The 16,157-nt window shown below is 33.6% G+C and overlaps 1 protein-coding gene across 2 annotated transcripts in view; it reads right to left on the reverse strand.

The window, feature by feature from the left end:
• LOC115450999 (beta-1,3-glucosyltransferase-like) overlaps window positions 1-16,157 on the reverse strand; it is a 36,954-nt gene that overhangs the window by 11,480 nt on the left and 9,317 nt on the right. The window contains exons 1-2 of one of the 2 annotated variants that reach the window (XM_037439740.1): window positions 13,876-13,989; window positions 13,562-13,612 (exon numbers count right to left, since the gene is read on the reverse strand). In XM_037439740.1, the coding sequence (XP_037295637.1) occupies window positions 13,562-13,612; window positions 13,876-13,888 (64 nt within the window). In that variant the 5' untranslated portion in view covers window positions 13,889-13,989. Of the gene's footprint in view, window positions 1-13,561; window positions 13,613-13,875; window positions 13,990-16,157 lie in introns of those variants that run through there. The other variant, XM_037439741.1, reaches the window with a different exon arrangement.

Raw genomic sequence — 16,157 nt, forward strand, 5'->3', positions numbered from 1 at the left:
AACGCTGTATAACTGAGTGCAATTCTATATAAGGACCTTCAATCTTTAAATGCAAAAGTAAGAGCTAAAATAAAGGTCATTAATATTGCTACAATCCAAAATACATACTTATGACAAAAGTAACATTTTGATTGACTAAACAATCACTAACCGTAAGGCTTACCTATACTCATATACACACAGGATTCCATTACATTCATTAATTAATTACACATGGTTCTATAATCTATTACAATATCCAAGCCTACGATGACCTGCATATTACCTGCAAATCCCGTATACCATCATACAACGCCTAATCTCCCACACAACGCCGATGCAATGGAATATTGTAAGCTGTTCCGGCACACGGCTTGCTGTGCGATAATGTTTATCTTTAGGGAAAAATTCAATTTTCTTGGATAAAAACTAATATGACCTACATCGTGGTATACGGATACTCATTGCTATGAGTATAGTATGGAAATAACTAGGTTTTAAATAAATATTATTTTAAATACACTTGGATTCGCAATTGTGGAGATTTCCTCACTAATCGTCTTTTTATAATTCTAGCAAATAATGTGTATTGAATTTAATGAATTGGTTATTTTCGCTGAACTTGATTTTTTTACAACTTAGCCACACGTATTAAAATCTTTACTACATAAGCAACGGTTTGATAACGTGTAAGATTTACATAATATGGTAAAAATTTCCTTCTTATATTGGATATATACCTACAAATAAATATTGTATGCTCTTGTTTTTGTACCTTTGGTCACGAACAAGCTCTATCAGACACATATATGTGAAAACGTGTAAATGGTGCATAATTTTTGTAATTAGAATTTTGTAATAAGGTGTGGTGGTGTGTGAAAAAAAATGGTGTAGGTATGTTTATAATGATCGTAACTGTTACAATATATTCTTACTGTCGTCGTCGTCCGTTTTAAAGCTGCTTTAATCAAGTAATTTAACAAGTGAATTACTTACACCCGTTATAAACGATCCTAATCTCAACCTTCAATCCGTATACGAGAATTAAATAATCAAAATAACTCATTTTTAAGCATATCTAAAACACCTTTGTTCTAATTGGTACATTCTTAAGATGGATCGAAAAACGCGGTTGGGGTCGTGTATTAAAAACGGCGGTTAATTGTTTATGATCACCACCAAGAAATTCAATGACTAAAGTAATGACCATAGAAGGATTGGGGGTATTTAAGTCTCTTATAATCTCACTGAGCATATAGCAAAACTCTCACTCGCTTAACAATTTCTCTCATTATATGGCCAAAACAATATCATATTAAAAACATAAGACTAAACACGGGATACGTCGGTTACAATGTATAATTACTTAATTAAAATAAAAAAGGCAGTTACCATCCCCTTGCCCGCACGCACACAACCGCGAAACAGCTTTGCTCCCGAGGAAAACAGAATCTTTTCTCAAACAATTAAATGCGGTGAACAAGACGCGGCCTGTATCAGACATTCTATTAAAACTTGCTCGGAAATTTACCTTGGTACGATAAAAATTCAAATAAAGCTGTTGGAAATGTAGTAATGCAAGTTTATTGCGTAGAAAAATTATAAAAAAAACAATGCAATGTTTGGGTACCGATTTGAAATTTATTATGACGACTGTCCGTTGAACCATAATGTTCCTTCTTTCTAATCTTAGTTCTTATATTATCTTTCTAATTGTATATGTGAAAGTTTGTGAAAATGTTTGGATGTTTGTTAGATGTAAATGCTGAAACAGCTGAACGGATATGGATGAAATTTGGAACACGGATAGAACATATCCTGCGTTAGCACATTAGCTATTTTATTCCGGCAATTTGCTCCTATGGGATATTATGTGTTTATTTATTGATTTTTACAGATGATGCTTGCATGATAAGGCATTTTTGTAGTGGGAAAGGCTATTCACGCGCGTGAAGCGGCGAGCCTCTATTTAGTATGATATAACATTCTGACGAGAGAATTGCAGTGGCATGTTGACCTTCTTAATTCAGAGTATTGTATGACGACACAGCTGGGAAAGTCTGCCACAAGCCAGAAGAAGAATCTACTAATTTTTATGTCTAATTGTTAATATAAAGAATTACCTAAAACTACATTGTCAATGTTTTCCTTGGTTACCCCTCTTAATATTAGATACTGTTGATTCACTTTACCGTTGGAGAAAAATGTCTGTGCTTAAACAAAGTCCTCGCGGAAACTCGTGGTAATTGATAAATTAACCATAAAACTTAACGGAAACGCAAACTTTTACAACATACATCAATATGTAGGAATTTAATACTTACTACCTCTATCTATATATAGTCAGGGTGCCTTATTCCGTCTACGGAAGCGACCTCGTCTTTTTGCAATTACGGAGATTCTGATTGACGAAAAACTTTTATAGCCATGTAGGTAAAAGTGTCAAAAATCCCCTATTTGCTATCAAAGTTAACCTTCAATTAGAACACTCATAAGTGTGAAAAGATGGATTCACCCCCATACAATATAAATATTTATTATTTGATTACATAATCATTTCACTTCAATTAGTCGGTGTCAACACAATTTCATAAAATTATTTTGTAAATAACCAATGTGGCCTCGCTCACACCACACACAAATACACACAAACCTATTATTGATCGAACTCATCAAAATTAATGCTACTTGCATATTAAATTTCGAGGCCTTTGAAGTAAGATACATTAAGACGCCTACGTCAGTAAGGTTTGGGGTGTTATTAAAAATATTTTAAAAACATGAAAATTTAGTAAACAACGATAAAAGCCGAAGGACGGACATTGTCGTACACGACAAAACTCCTTAAAGAGTTAAAAAAAGCAAGATACAGATTACCACCGCAATGTCTATTTCTGCCGCCAAGTAGCCACTGTTGTGTTCCGGTTTGAAGGACATTGTAGCCAGTGTAACTACTGGACATAATAAGACTTAACATCTCACGTCTCAGGATGGCGAGCGCAGTGGAATACCAAACAATACTTTGTGATTCATGGTGTTGGATGGTGTTTCTACTGCGGTCGTATCGCTTACTATCAGGCGAACGGCAAGCTCGTCTCGTCATTCAAAGCATTAAAAAAATACAGATAATACTAATCAATAATAGTCAATAATAGTGGACAAATAGTCTAGTTATAAATGAGAGAAGTTGATTTAAAATTTGCGTTAAATGAAGCACTGTTAATCTCGGTAACAAAATTGTAGTTATATAGAAATAATCACATTTGTAGGACACAATTAGCAAGCAGCCTTGATTAGAAGAATTTCGTAATATATTTGGACCCTATTTCTCTTATGTACAGCAATTAATATGTTAATATTAATAAATAAATAATAAACAAAGTTAATTACATTCCTTAATAATTACAGCACCAGTTACTGTAATATCAAAGCAACAATATAATCACGGATTAATTTTGCCTACACTAACATAATATTTATGAAGTCAAAGAAGCTGTTAATTTGGAATGTTTTTGTAATATCACAGAAGCACCAGTCAAAGCATAACAAATATAAATGAACTTTGTTAAAATTGATAAACTAATTTAGCTCCAGGCAACAATTTAGATGGGTATTTTTGTATTATATTTTGCATAATTTATTTATTTATTACCTTCTTATATTTGAAATAAGTGTGTATTACAATAATGTTAGGTACACAGCCGTGGATCGAGCATACAGAAGAGAATGAGAATTTTCTTAATAACATGAATATATACAATAACAATATAAGCCTTATTATATAATGTCTCCCTGTTGGGCACGGGCCTGTACTACTACACTACACTACTACTGAAAGAGTTTAAGCCTTAGTTCACCACGCAGTCCTAAAGCGGGTTGGCAGACTTTCTTTTTTCTTATGAATAACTTCTTTGGTATGCAGGTTTCCTCATGTTTTCTCATACCGTTAAAACATGTGCTAATTCGCAGTGTCCACAAATTACTTTAGAAATAAAATGCAATCCAAGTGAACAAAAACATTCCCAAATCCAATTGATTTCCCAAAGTGCTTCAAAGCAACAAAAAGAAATATTGATGCTCATAAAACTTGCATACCCACTGAAACGGGTCTTGGCGTTACTATAATACTGAAAATATCAAAAAAATAGTACCATTCGCAGCGCACATTAGCGGAACCGTGCCGGGTGATGCACGGACGGAAACCTGGCCATCAATAATTCCCGATCACATTGCACGGATTTCACGCGGCGTCCTGAGGGATTGCCGTCTCGAATATCTGGATGCTTCAGTCGCCGGCTCCCATTTTACTGGGCCATTTGTTATGGAGTGCATTTGGGCACTTTGATCCGACGCTGTAGTTTCTGAGTTGTTAACGGTTTGTAAATAGACGTACCGGAATGGAATGCTGGTGGCCATACGTATAATTAAAGAAGAAAGGAGACGATAAACTGATAATGTAGAAACAACGGCAATCCGAAAGACTACTATTAACTAAACTAGTCTTAAATATTTACAAGTTATAAAAATGTAATGCTTAGTCGGTGGACATCATTAAACAATTCAAGCGAACTGCCTATAATTTTAGTAATATATTTAAACATTATTAGAAGTTTGCTAGCAGTATTTGTTATTTTTGGTATTTATTGAGTAATTCAATTGACACCTTGATTTTCAAAATGGATAAAATTCAAAGGCGTTTAATAACCTAAAAATATAATATTTAGTAAATGTATTGATAAATAATAAATTACAGTAAGATTACATAAAATCCAATAAGGATAATATTAATAATGAAATCGTGAACCTAGTAATTAGTGTTTTGATGAGTTTTTGTAAGGGTATGAACGCATTTTTATTTTTATAAATTGGTCTGGCGAACTTCTTATATATTTTTCTTTCAAATATTTCTATATTCAAATAACTAAAGCACAATTATGTTTTACAGAGTTCCAATCTAGGCCTAAGCCTTTATAAGTAATAGTCATTGCTCTTTCTTCTAAGGTCCCCTCCGCGCTAAAGGCCCGGTGAACTTTATTTCGTTACCTTAGAGGTGGATTTTCATTAAAATGTGTCTTCCTTTCAAGGCCCCTTCAGCGTGAAAGGCCGGTGAAGTTTATTTCCTTACCTTAGGTGTGGCTTTACATAGTGTGTTAGCTATATATAGCCTATAAACTGTATAAAAAAATCTTGTGCAAACTATAAATGATTTTAATGAATTTATAGATGATTAATATAAATAGATGGTATTTTAATGTTAGTTATTAATAAAAAAAAAACAAATTTTGAAAGTTACATCCAGTTTTTTATTGTTGCAATCAGAGGTGAACATTTTTTTTTTCTCATAGTCCCCTTTCAATTTTTTTCTGGTTCCGGTTGGTCGGTGGTTTAGTTCTACCATATTCTCAAAACCGACAAATATTGTGAAGAATAGATCTAATGCAAATTTGCGTTTCGGCTGAGTTCCAACCACGAATTAATAGTTTAAATTTTACATGTATTACAGCAGCTATTCAAATCATACCATAAATTGACACATTTAAAAATAACGACATTTGAAATTCTATAACAATTTACAAAGTTTTGATCAACATAGACATTTGTATCAAACACTGCGAATGTAACATCGCCAACAAAGTAGATTTACAAGAGATTTGAATACAATCATCGGCTGACGCGAGTTTCGCCGACACCGTCCTATCAGATTTAACTTTGTAGTTTCCGAACACCATTCCCATTTGGTATGCTAAGATTGCGATTCTCACAACTTTACTTTGATACTAGTTTATGATCCGTGTTTCGATGGGAACAATACGTTTTGCAATAGCCTACTTGATACTAGAAAGAAAGAAAATTGTTTATAACTTATATTTAAATAGTTAAAATAAACTTGTATAATTGGATGCGTATAACAAGTTAGAATCGTGCTTTCAAAAAATTTGCGCGTTAACCGTATTTTTAGGAGCTGTCTATTCGATATTTAACATGTTATAATTCTGTAATATTGAACTTTTATCGTGTTTGTTTTATTTAATTTTATTATGTGGATGTTGTTTCACTAGTTTCGTAATGAAAACCCACTGAAATAGTAAAAAAATTTAAAGTATACAATTATATTTTTAAGGAAATAATTCGTAAATCTTTTGCAAATTCCCGCCCGTGACTCGTGCGTTGTATAGGGAACGAATGCTTAAGGACGTTTGGTCGAGAGAGGGCTTTATCTTAAAAAGAGTGAATGAATAATATAACTTATTCATTGGATACCACAGATACATTTTTACTTTTAGTTAGCATATGTCGTTAAACATATCCCCAACCATTAAAATAACACTGGTCTCATATTAACGGGTCATAAATTAAAAGAAACGCTCTTTTATCTGTTTTTATACCGACCACATCGCCCACTCGAATGTTCTGAAACTACTGCATTATGCACGTGTGCAATAATTTTCGACGTTAATTCCCAAAACGAAGTCAGCGAGCGAGCGGTGGACACTGTTCTGTTTCCGTTTTCATTTCAAACTGACAGACGAGACAATCAATTTGAATTCTTTATTTGAACATGCACAGGAATGGAATTCGACAGTCATCAGACGCGATATTCGCGACGATTGACCAGTATCATCAATTTAGAAAATAGTTTTTTTTTTATAAATGAATTATTAACTGGCAGTGGTGAAGGGTCAATATAGCCCGATTCTTGCCGGCTTCCCTTTCGCAACTTACGTAAAATCTAATTTTTAAACGACTTCAAAAAAAGGAGATTATCAATTCGACGTGATTTTTTTTTTCATTCGAACGATTTGCAATTCACCTATATGTTGTGTCGGGTTCTCTTTCAGAAAATGTCACCCTTCGCCACTGCTGGCCAGTATGACGAAGTTTATTTTTTTTTTAGTTTTTGTAAAAAATAGTTTGTATTGTAGGCCTTAACTTGGCTTTGTTACGTTAGCTAGTATAACTCAAAATATATATATATATACGTTGAATATCCCTTAATTAACATAGTTTGCAGTCTAACATAAGTATAAATGAAAAAATATTATCTTAGATTTGATAGCTAGCTACACTTAACTTCTGGTCTGCGACCGACGTAAGAAAATCTGCCATAATAATATCGCTAACAATAAAAATTAGGGAATTATTACAAAGATTTGTTACTTGCATTATCTGATAATATATTGCTTATGCGTACATACGTGTGCGTCACAAACACTCCATGTGAAATCTAAATCTTCAATCTTTAGGATCTAGATCTTTTATGGAATTATTATGGGGTAAGCAATTTTTATATTAAGCAAAATTGGGATTTACGTTCTTAAGGGATTTCGAGACCAGCATTACTTTAGAAGAAGATTACTATTCGACTATAAAAAATCCAAAAGTAGGAAAAAAAACTTTATTCTTATTAAATGTTTCCCTTTGTCTTGAGTATTGTGAGTAACATTATAATTTAATACACTATAAGGAGGCACTAACTTTTTTACTATTTTATTTACATACATAATTTTAAGCATCTTCGATATGACCAAGGTCTTTCAACCAATTTTGAAAATAGGTAGATTTGTTAGTAAGTTTCTCCGAGACAATTTTACTACCTATTCGACTTTAAAATTTCCTTTAATAAAAGCTACATTATATTGGATCAAAAATATTATTTTTACTTGATCAAGTTTATTCCCAATAAAACACGACAATATTGCGAATTGCGTATGTTGCACGGTAGACGCAACCCACAAACGTTGTTCATAGGGGACCATTAATTAATAACGTCACATGAATTTCATGATTTTTTGACTTCTCCCTCAGTCTTTACCAACCTTTAACACATACCTTATATATGTATAGCTAGTTATTTAATATATTTTAAGTATTTTTGTTTACAATTAATTTACTGAAGATTTTGCCAAGTGACGTCCCGAAACGTATGAATCTCCGCCTCTTTGTCGCATGTCACACTTAATTGACCTCCGCCCACTTATAACGTGGCGTAGCTTATGGATGGCCTCTAAGCTAAGTAGTCTTACAAAATTACACGTTTCACGAACTAGACGGTAATACCACTCAAAACAGCATGTTATTTCTGTAATCCCTTTCGTGCCGTTTATGTTTCGACGGGCAATTTTGTTATCAAAAATTCAACATATGCTTTGTATTATAAGAAATTATTATTCATGTTAGATTACTGCCTCATGTGAAATAAGTAACCGTCTCTATAATAAATTTAGGAAAACTGTACATTTACTTTTCAAAGTTTCGTTTACTTACATTATTATCGAATGGTTTAACGATAAAGGAACACATTGCTGAAGAAATTAGAGTTTGCCACGTGAGACTGTTACTTTCTCTATCGAGCTGGTCAATCCACTCTGTAGACAAAACCGTCTACAGTATATGTTCACTACATAAAAACTGACTTACCGGTTAGAATGCTTAAGGACGTAAGGAGACGATTCTGGACTTGCAGAGCAATATAAACAAAGAAGAGATGTTACATACTTAATATTTGAATTTGAGTTTTTTCAATGCTCTGTTTATGTATGTCTGCATGCATTTATGTTCCACTCTAGCGTCGCTCACACTGAGCCGATTTTGACAAATGATTATTGATTATAATAAATGCATTTTATATTAAAAAGGACTTAGTATTTATTTTAAACAAAGAATTGAAAAAATATTTTGTATTTGAATTCGAAATTCAAAATTCGAATTGTATTCTATATTTAACCAAACCATTTTGTGCATGAAACAAAGAGCCTTTGCTTATGTATAGAAAACTCAATTTTCAATTCCACCTAGTAAATAAACGACGTTATCCAGTTTGTCAGTAGCCCGTTACAGTATCAATCCGCAGTGGGATTAACTTGTAGAACAGTCCAAACTCTGTGAATAATAACTCTCGGGCTGCAGTGGGATGTGAGGGATAACTCCGCGAACGCTTTGTTCGCTTCCAAACTAATAAACGAAGAACAATCACTGCATATATATCGTGTCATGAGAAAACAAAACAGTACAAAGAGAACATAGCTCTTATTACAATACTGGCCGTTGTCCGAAAATTTTCGAATCGATTTAAAAAAAAACTTTTATCGACATTATTTGAAAAAGTATATATTGAATTAAAATCATTATTTAAAACCACCACTACAACGGTTTAAGCGGTATATTGTCTGTAAGTCAGTGTTGAATTCGATATTTTTTTTCCGATTCGATAAAATCTTTGTCAATTGTAAGTCTGATTCTCAATGATGGAGCCGATTGTTGTACAAATTTCAAACACAAGGAAAAAATCGAATACAAAAAAAAAATAAAAAAAAAACAAAATACTTTTTAAATATATCAAAAGCATCCATCCTGTTACATCATCAGCAAACATCCTGTTTAAGCAAGCGGGTCAGCTAATCGGGCTGATCACCACCTGCCTTTACTACCTTAAATAGTGACATAAAGATAGCTTCTAGATACTTCTTTCAACTGACGGGTATTTATTCAGGCCAAATCCATAACATAAGCGATTTATGCGTTTACTTCTAGCAAACAAACATCTTCACAAACTTGGACTAGGCTGACATTAGTGTCAAGTCGACTTATGCTGTCGACAATCATGCATAAGTCTTCCTTGTTATATTTCCAGTGGCAAAAAGTATACGACTATTTGTCAAGGAAAATAATATTAAAACTGGGCTACACAGAACAAATTTAAATGATATAAAAAGTTCTATTTTCATTTTTGAAAATAGAACACAGAATAAAAATAAAATGCAATGCTACTGGCCAAAATATAGTATCGAGAATTCTAATAAAATCCATCCGATTTAATTTGAACTGACACGCGAGATAGAAGCGCGAAACAAAGTTAAATCAATTTAGAATTTGTTTTAGGAGATATATACAAAAAGGCACGTTTACGGGCGTTGCAGTTTGACGTGCGAGTACAAACTTTTCATCGTTTGCACTTTTTACCGCTTGTTAGTAGAGTAAAAATATTTGCGCCGTATCGTGATTCTATTTTTAAATTTAAATAAATATCAATAAAAAGTAATTTAATTTTAATGCCAATTCAACTACTTTAAGAGACTTTGTCGCAGCGGCAACAGCACACTTTTAGTCAGAAATACACTCATACATATGTCATATTCGCATTTAACTATGAAATGATCAAAAGGCCAGAAAAGTAAAACTGGGATTTTTGGTAAAAATATTGGTTTTTCGTGGATGATTTTTGGCAAAATGTTAGCATAGGTTAAGTCGAGTGTGTGGCTTCATTAACGCAATGTCTAAATGACCCTGTATTTTAATATTTATATACAATTTTAATTATATTTTTATGAAACTTAATAATAAGATAGGCAAGTTTCTCGCTAGATTAGACGTCTACACACTATGAATACTATCACAAGCAATTTGAGTCACAAAATACTCTGCGACATTGAGCTCTAACTCCAAGACAGAAGTCTCATGATACCCTGTAAATTTACATTATTTACGATGTAAAATTTTTCCATATTATACACGGGGTAAGACTACAGGAACATCTTTACTAAGTATTAAACAAAGCTAAAAAGATTACTCGTGAGCACACGCTATTTAAATATTGATCGTCTAAATTTTCTTCCATTTGTAGTCACTTACATTATTTCAGAGTTATGGGTTATTAATCTAAAAAATAAACTCAGACATAGTCACGGACAAAGCTAGTTCCAATAATACATAACAGAAACCCAGATCAATCACATACTACAAACTAAATTAGTTTGTTTGGACGTAATCCTGAACTGGTGGAGTAATTAAAATTCAATACGTACTGTGCCAATGCCGAGTTAACGGAGGGACTTGTTCCTTTACAATTAATTTCATTTAAGTGTGCGTGTCCGTTGGAACGGCTATTGACAGAGAGGATTTACTTTAGAGTTTATAATATTGAGTAAATAATGAAGTTGACTGTCTTGTGTTTATCGTAAGATTCGCTGTACTACCTAATAATTTATTTTACTTGATATATTGTGAAAATATAATTAAATTATTAAAATTTTTATTATTTCAGTAAACAATAATAGTAATATATACGCTAACTACTTTTTATATAATATGGCAAATAAATTATGTATAATATGGAAATATTTTTGTACCGCAATAGAGTCGATTTTTATGGCCCTTAAAAACCGTTACCATCTTTGGGGAGTATTTGCCAATACACGCCACGCTTGGCAGGCGGGTTGGCGAACGCAGGAGGGGACTCACGCTGATGACGCTGCTGCCCATCATCAGCCGGGGAGAGGAAATATGGTTTGTGGGTAGATGATGTTAAGGGAAAGGAAAGTACGGCCTGTAGGAGTGGATACTGCAGTCATGGAAGGAAAAGTTGGTAGTGACTGCAGTAGCTCGGGGGCCGAGGTCGCGTACTCGTAGCACCTATTCTAGGGCGGGCCATGACCATTAGATAGGTGCATCTCTAACCTAACCTACAAGGTGGACGGACGACCTGGCTAAGGTCGCAGGAAGTCGCTGGATGCAGGCCGCTTCCATCAGGTCGACGTGGAGATCCTTGGGGGAGGCGTATGTTCAGCAGTGGACTTCCTGTGGCTGCGATGATGATGATGATGATGAAAAACCGTTATTTATTCGTATATTGAAATAAACTATTTTAAGGATTTTATCGCCTTCGTGGTCACAGTTTAGACACTACCGACTTCCCCGTGCCTAACATTCGCGTAAACATAAGAAATGATTATAATAATTTATATAATAAATCCAACTGCTATACCGACAAACACACAATAAAGAATTGATTTGATGTCACTATTACTCTTTGCGTGTCCTTAAGTTTTTTCAAGCGTATGGACCGACTGGATAATTACTAGCGTAGATACAGGGAACAACTATATTGATCAATGAATGGCGCTCGAAACTCCTGAATAACGACTAATGAAGACATGGAGATAAACTATATTAGTCCACACCAATAAATAGCCATCAGAACTCTGTCGGTATAAATCAAGTAAAATCAGCCTGATTTTGATGAAGAAGTCATATTAATTCAAGTGCACTCCATAATAACTATCATCGAGTAAGTTTTACATGGTAATCGTGGACCCTGTCTGCTACGTAAAGTAGAAGAAAGGAAGACACTAGTGGCAAAAGGTGAAATTTTTCAAAAGGTAACCCGAGGCCAAAAAAAATGCCTTAGCTACATATCGCGGCTAATTTTACAGTAAACAAAAACTAAGACAAACGTAAATAAACCTAAAAGGGAAGCCGGTAGGAATCAGATTGTATGGACGGTTCGCCACTGGAAGACACTTCTAATATGGTTCAGTATTGGACACCAAAACGAGCCAAAGACTCAAAGACCCACTCCGAAACAGGATTTCCCCCGTTTTTATTTTAAAATCCCCCCACTATCCATCAAGACACTCGGGATTCGATCAAAGCGCCATTTAACGGAGCAAAGAGCGTTTGAATCAATCGGGATGGGAGTAATCGAACGGAAGTAATGCACCGTCTCGACGATCAAAGACTAAACGGATGGGGGTGAGCGCTTGCTAAATTTATTTAAGACAAATTATAAAACGCGAAGTGCGAGTTCGATTCAAAATATCTGGGTTCAGTATTATGTCATTTTTTATTACAAGATATCTATATATATAAAAATGAAACCCTATTTCCCTTGGTTACGCCATCACGCGTGAACGGTTGGACCGATTTCACTATTTTTTGTTGTTTGTAATTGTCAGGAGGTTCTTATGAAAGAAAAAATTCAAAAAATTACGCGGAGAATTAGAAAATTTAAGAAAACGAAAATAATTGTTTTATTTAACTGTCAATTGTTTGAAATAACTGTCAGCGATTGACAGAATGCGCGCTGCAAATTCATAGTTAAGACGGGACAACGTCTGTCGGGTCAACTAGTTATTTATAAATTATATAATAATTCTACATTTCCCTTAGTCAAATATTTACTAATTCTATATTCTATTCCTTGATTCAATCATCAAACAAAAATTATCCTTCGAATAAATTATACTTATCCTCACTGAACAGAAAAGTCAAACAATTAACGTTTCTTTTCCATACAATTGTAATTTATAACTTACATGTTTTAATTTACAACGAAAATCAACCCTTCAATATTTATAGCATTAAATTTTTTCTATGCGTACTAGTAAAGAAATATTGACATTTAAGTAAACACCAGGCGAAATTTTTAATACAAAAAGAATTAAAGTTTAACTCGATATGAATTATTAATATTAGTCGTAACTTAAAAGGTCTCGTCTGTAGCCTTGAAGGGGTTGTTAGGCGAAAAACGTATCCACGCGTAATGAAAACGTTCGAGGATCATTTTGTACCACAAATAATAATTAGCATTAACAGTTCCCAGTTAAAGTATGTGTAAAATTAAACGATTACAATCTAAAAGAAATGTTATTAAATAGTTTTAATTTTCAAGGTTAAAGATCAAGTAGGCCATCTGATAGCAAATAAACTCCGCCTTCACACGTAAAAATAACATTATTTTTTCGTAACAAAAACCAAACATCCGGTGTTTGTGTAAATAGGAATTTTATGAAAAGTTTGTACTCACCAAAACAACAAATGTATTCGGCAAAGGCGAAAACAAGCAGCACCGTTGCAACTGAAACAATAAAATTATATTTTAAATATGGAAATGTTCTATTTTCTTCTTTCGCCCGAGTTGAAAAAAGATCTTTAGCACTTAGGAATAATGTAGCTTCCTATTAGTAAAATAATTTTTAGAATAGGAGTTTCCTAAACATTTACGCGATTAAAACTGTAACTATCACAAGAATAATTTATAGAGTTTTAATATAATTTTACACGATTCCTTATGAATAAAAAAATTAAAAATATAAATTTAAAAATGGAACGCGCGTTTACCTCTCGCGGACATTATGGCGGGAAACTTGGCGGCGAAGAGCGTACACCACCCCCGCCGTTCCGATAGCGACTGACTAAACTTCACTCACCCCGTACATCGGTTCTCTAAACTTTTGCGGGACGTGGAGCCAAAAGGACAAAATCATTTATCACTGCATAAAATAACAAAAGGATATGCACTTGGCTTTTAATATTGTAAATTCTAAGTTAAAGGAAAGCAAACAACACATTTGTTACATGTATTTGTAAGTCCATTTTCATTTTGAGATCGCGATTGTAAAATGTGTGATATAGTAAAGATAACAATCAGTTACTTCATGCTGTTAAAAAAATATCATGTATTGTAGAGAGGCCTCTACATTCTCTAGAAAGAAAGAAAACATTTATTCACATTGCAATAGGAAGGACACGAACATTTATAAAAAGTACAAAAATAATACAAAATCAAATGTTGGAGCTACGTGCATCCCATCATACTGCCCAAAAGGTATATAGTCATAATATTTGCAAACCTAATAGGTGTTGCTCGCGACTTCGCTCGCATGAAAAGCCTCTCTCGCCACAAAGTACCTAAACACTGTATTGATTCATAGCGTCATTTGTACGACGCCAGCGCCATCCATTTCTAAATCAGATTATAAAAATACATATCCCGGGAACAAAATATTTTTTATTAAAATTAGCCTGTGTTAATCCAGGACATAGACTGTCCGTTTGCCAAATTTCATCAAAATCTATTCAGTTGTTTCTGCGTTTATTTCTGACAAACATCGTAAGATATTCACAAGCTTTCACATTTACAATATCGCTGCTGGCGAATAGTTAGACAAAAATTTTTCGCAGCAGATTTCCCAAACCTTATTTAAATTATGTAATATAACTCATACAGCATAATGTATGTCTTGTCTCGCCCATTTATATAATCGAGGATTTCCCAAGGTTGACGCAGGCGTGATATCAATTCATCTATTACAATATTGAAAGAAGCTGTTCCAGCTTTGTTAGCAAGATATTTTTTTCTAAATACGTCCCGATAGTTACATAATAATCTAATCTTCACTAATACTCTTAATTTAAAAATATTAAATAATCCATTAAATTGCAATTATCTTAAGAATCTAAAGAAATATCTGCATTGTTACTCTTAGTTTCTTGTTTCTATTGAATAAATTAGTTAGTCTCACTTAACAATTCCTATTCATTTTTAGGCAGACACTAACAAAATACTCAAACCCTCCCAAACAATTCCAAAATTAGCCCATTATTTTGACGGCAAATAATTTATATTGTAAACAACAAGCTCACAAATGAAAGGCCCATTTAAAATATCTGAGTGTATAATCACGCTGATTGGCCCATTCACGAGCCAAGCCCTTGTTCGCATTCAAAATGGAGATTTTTCATTCCAATTTTCTATTGAAAACGCGTAGTGGCGTAGAGTTGAAGTGTTTTGGTTTGTAAACATATTGTGCGGTTGCTTTTTCGATTGCCAATCGAATACAAAACGTACACAATGCAATATACATGAAAATATTGGAGGAAAACAAGAGGTTACTAAAATATTTCTAACATACATGTTATTTCTAGTAAAATATTACTTAGTACTTTAAAACGGTGATAGTCTAGTTGGGAGTGGAACAGACTGCCAAGACGAATGTCCGCAGGTTCAAATCCCAAGGGCTCACACCTCTGACTTTTCTAAAAAAATCATGTGTGTATTCTTTGTGAATTTATCTTTCGCTTTAACAGTGAAGGAAAACATCGTGAGGAAGCCTGCATATCTGAGAAGTTCTCTATAGGAATTTCGAAGGTGTATGAAGTCTACCATTCCGCACTAGGCCAGCATGGTGGACTAAGGCCTAATCCCTCTCAGTAGTAGAGGAGGCCCGTGCTCAGCAGTGGGCAAGTATATAATACAGGGCTGATTTTATTGTTATTATATTAATATTTAGATTGACTATGTATTAACCATATTGCTAACAGTTTAGACATTGATGGATTACTGAAACCTCTTGCATCTGCTGACCTATCTATTTACATTCTTCAGCTATTAAAATCTTACTCCACTTTCAAATATACTATATGAGATCTCAAATCCATCAATCATAAAAAAAATCGTTAATAAATTAAGTTGGTGTTTTACACAAGCTGCATCGCATGGGACATTTGTTTGACGAAGACATAAAAGTAATGATACTAAGGTTTACAATACCTCACCAACAAATCACAAAGAAATAGAACAAAGCAAAACAAAGTTCTTAGTTCCTATATAATTATAGGAA

The sequence above is a fragment of the Manduca sexta genome, chromosome 17 (assembly GCF_014839805.1).
Source record: "Manduca sexta isolate Smith_Timp_Sample1 chromosome 17, JHU_Msex_v1.0, whole genome shotgun sequence".
NCBI lineage: Eukaryota > Metazoa > Arthropoda > Insecta > Lepidoptera > Sphingidae > Manduca > Manduca sexta.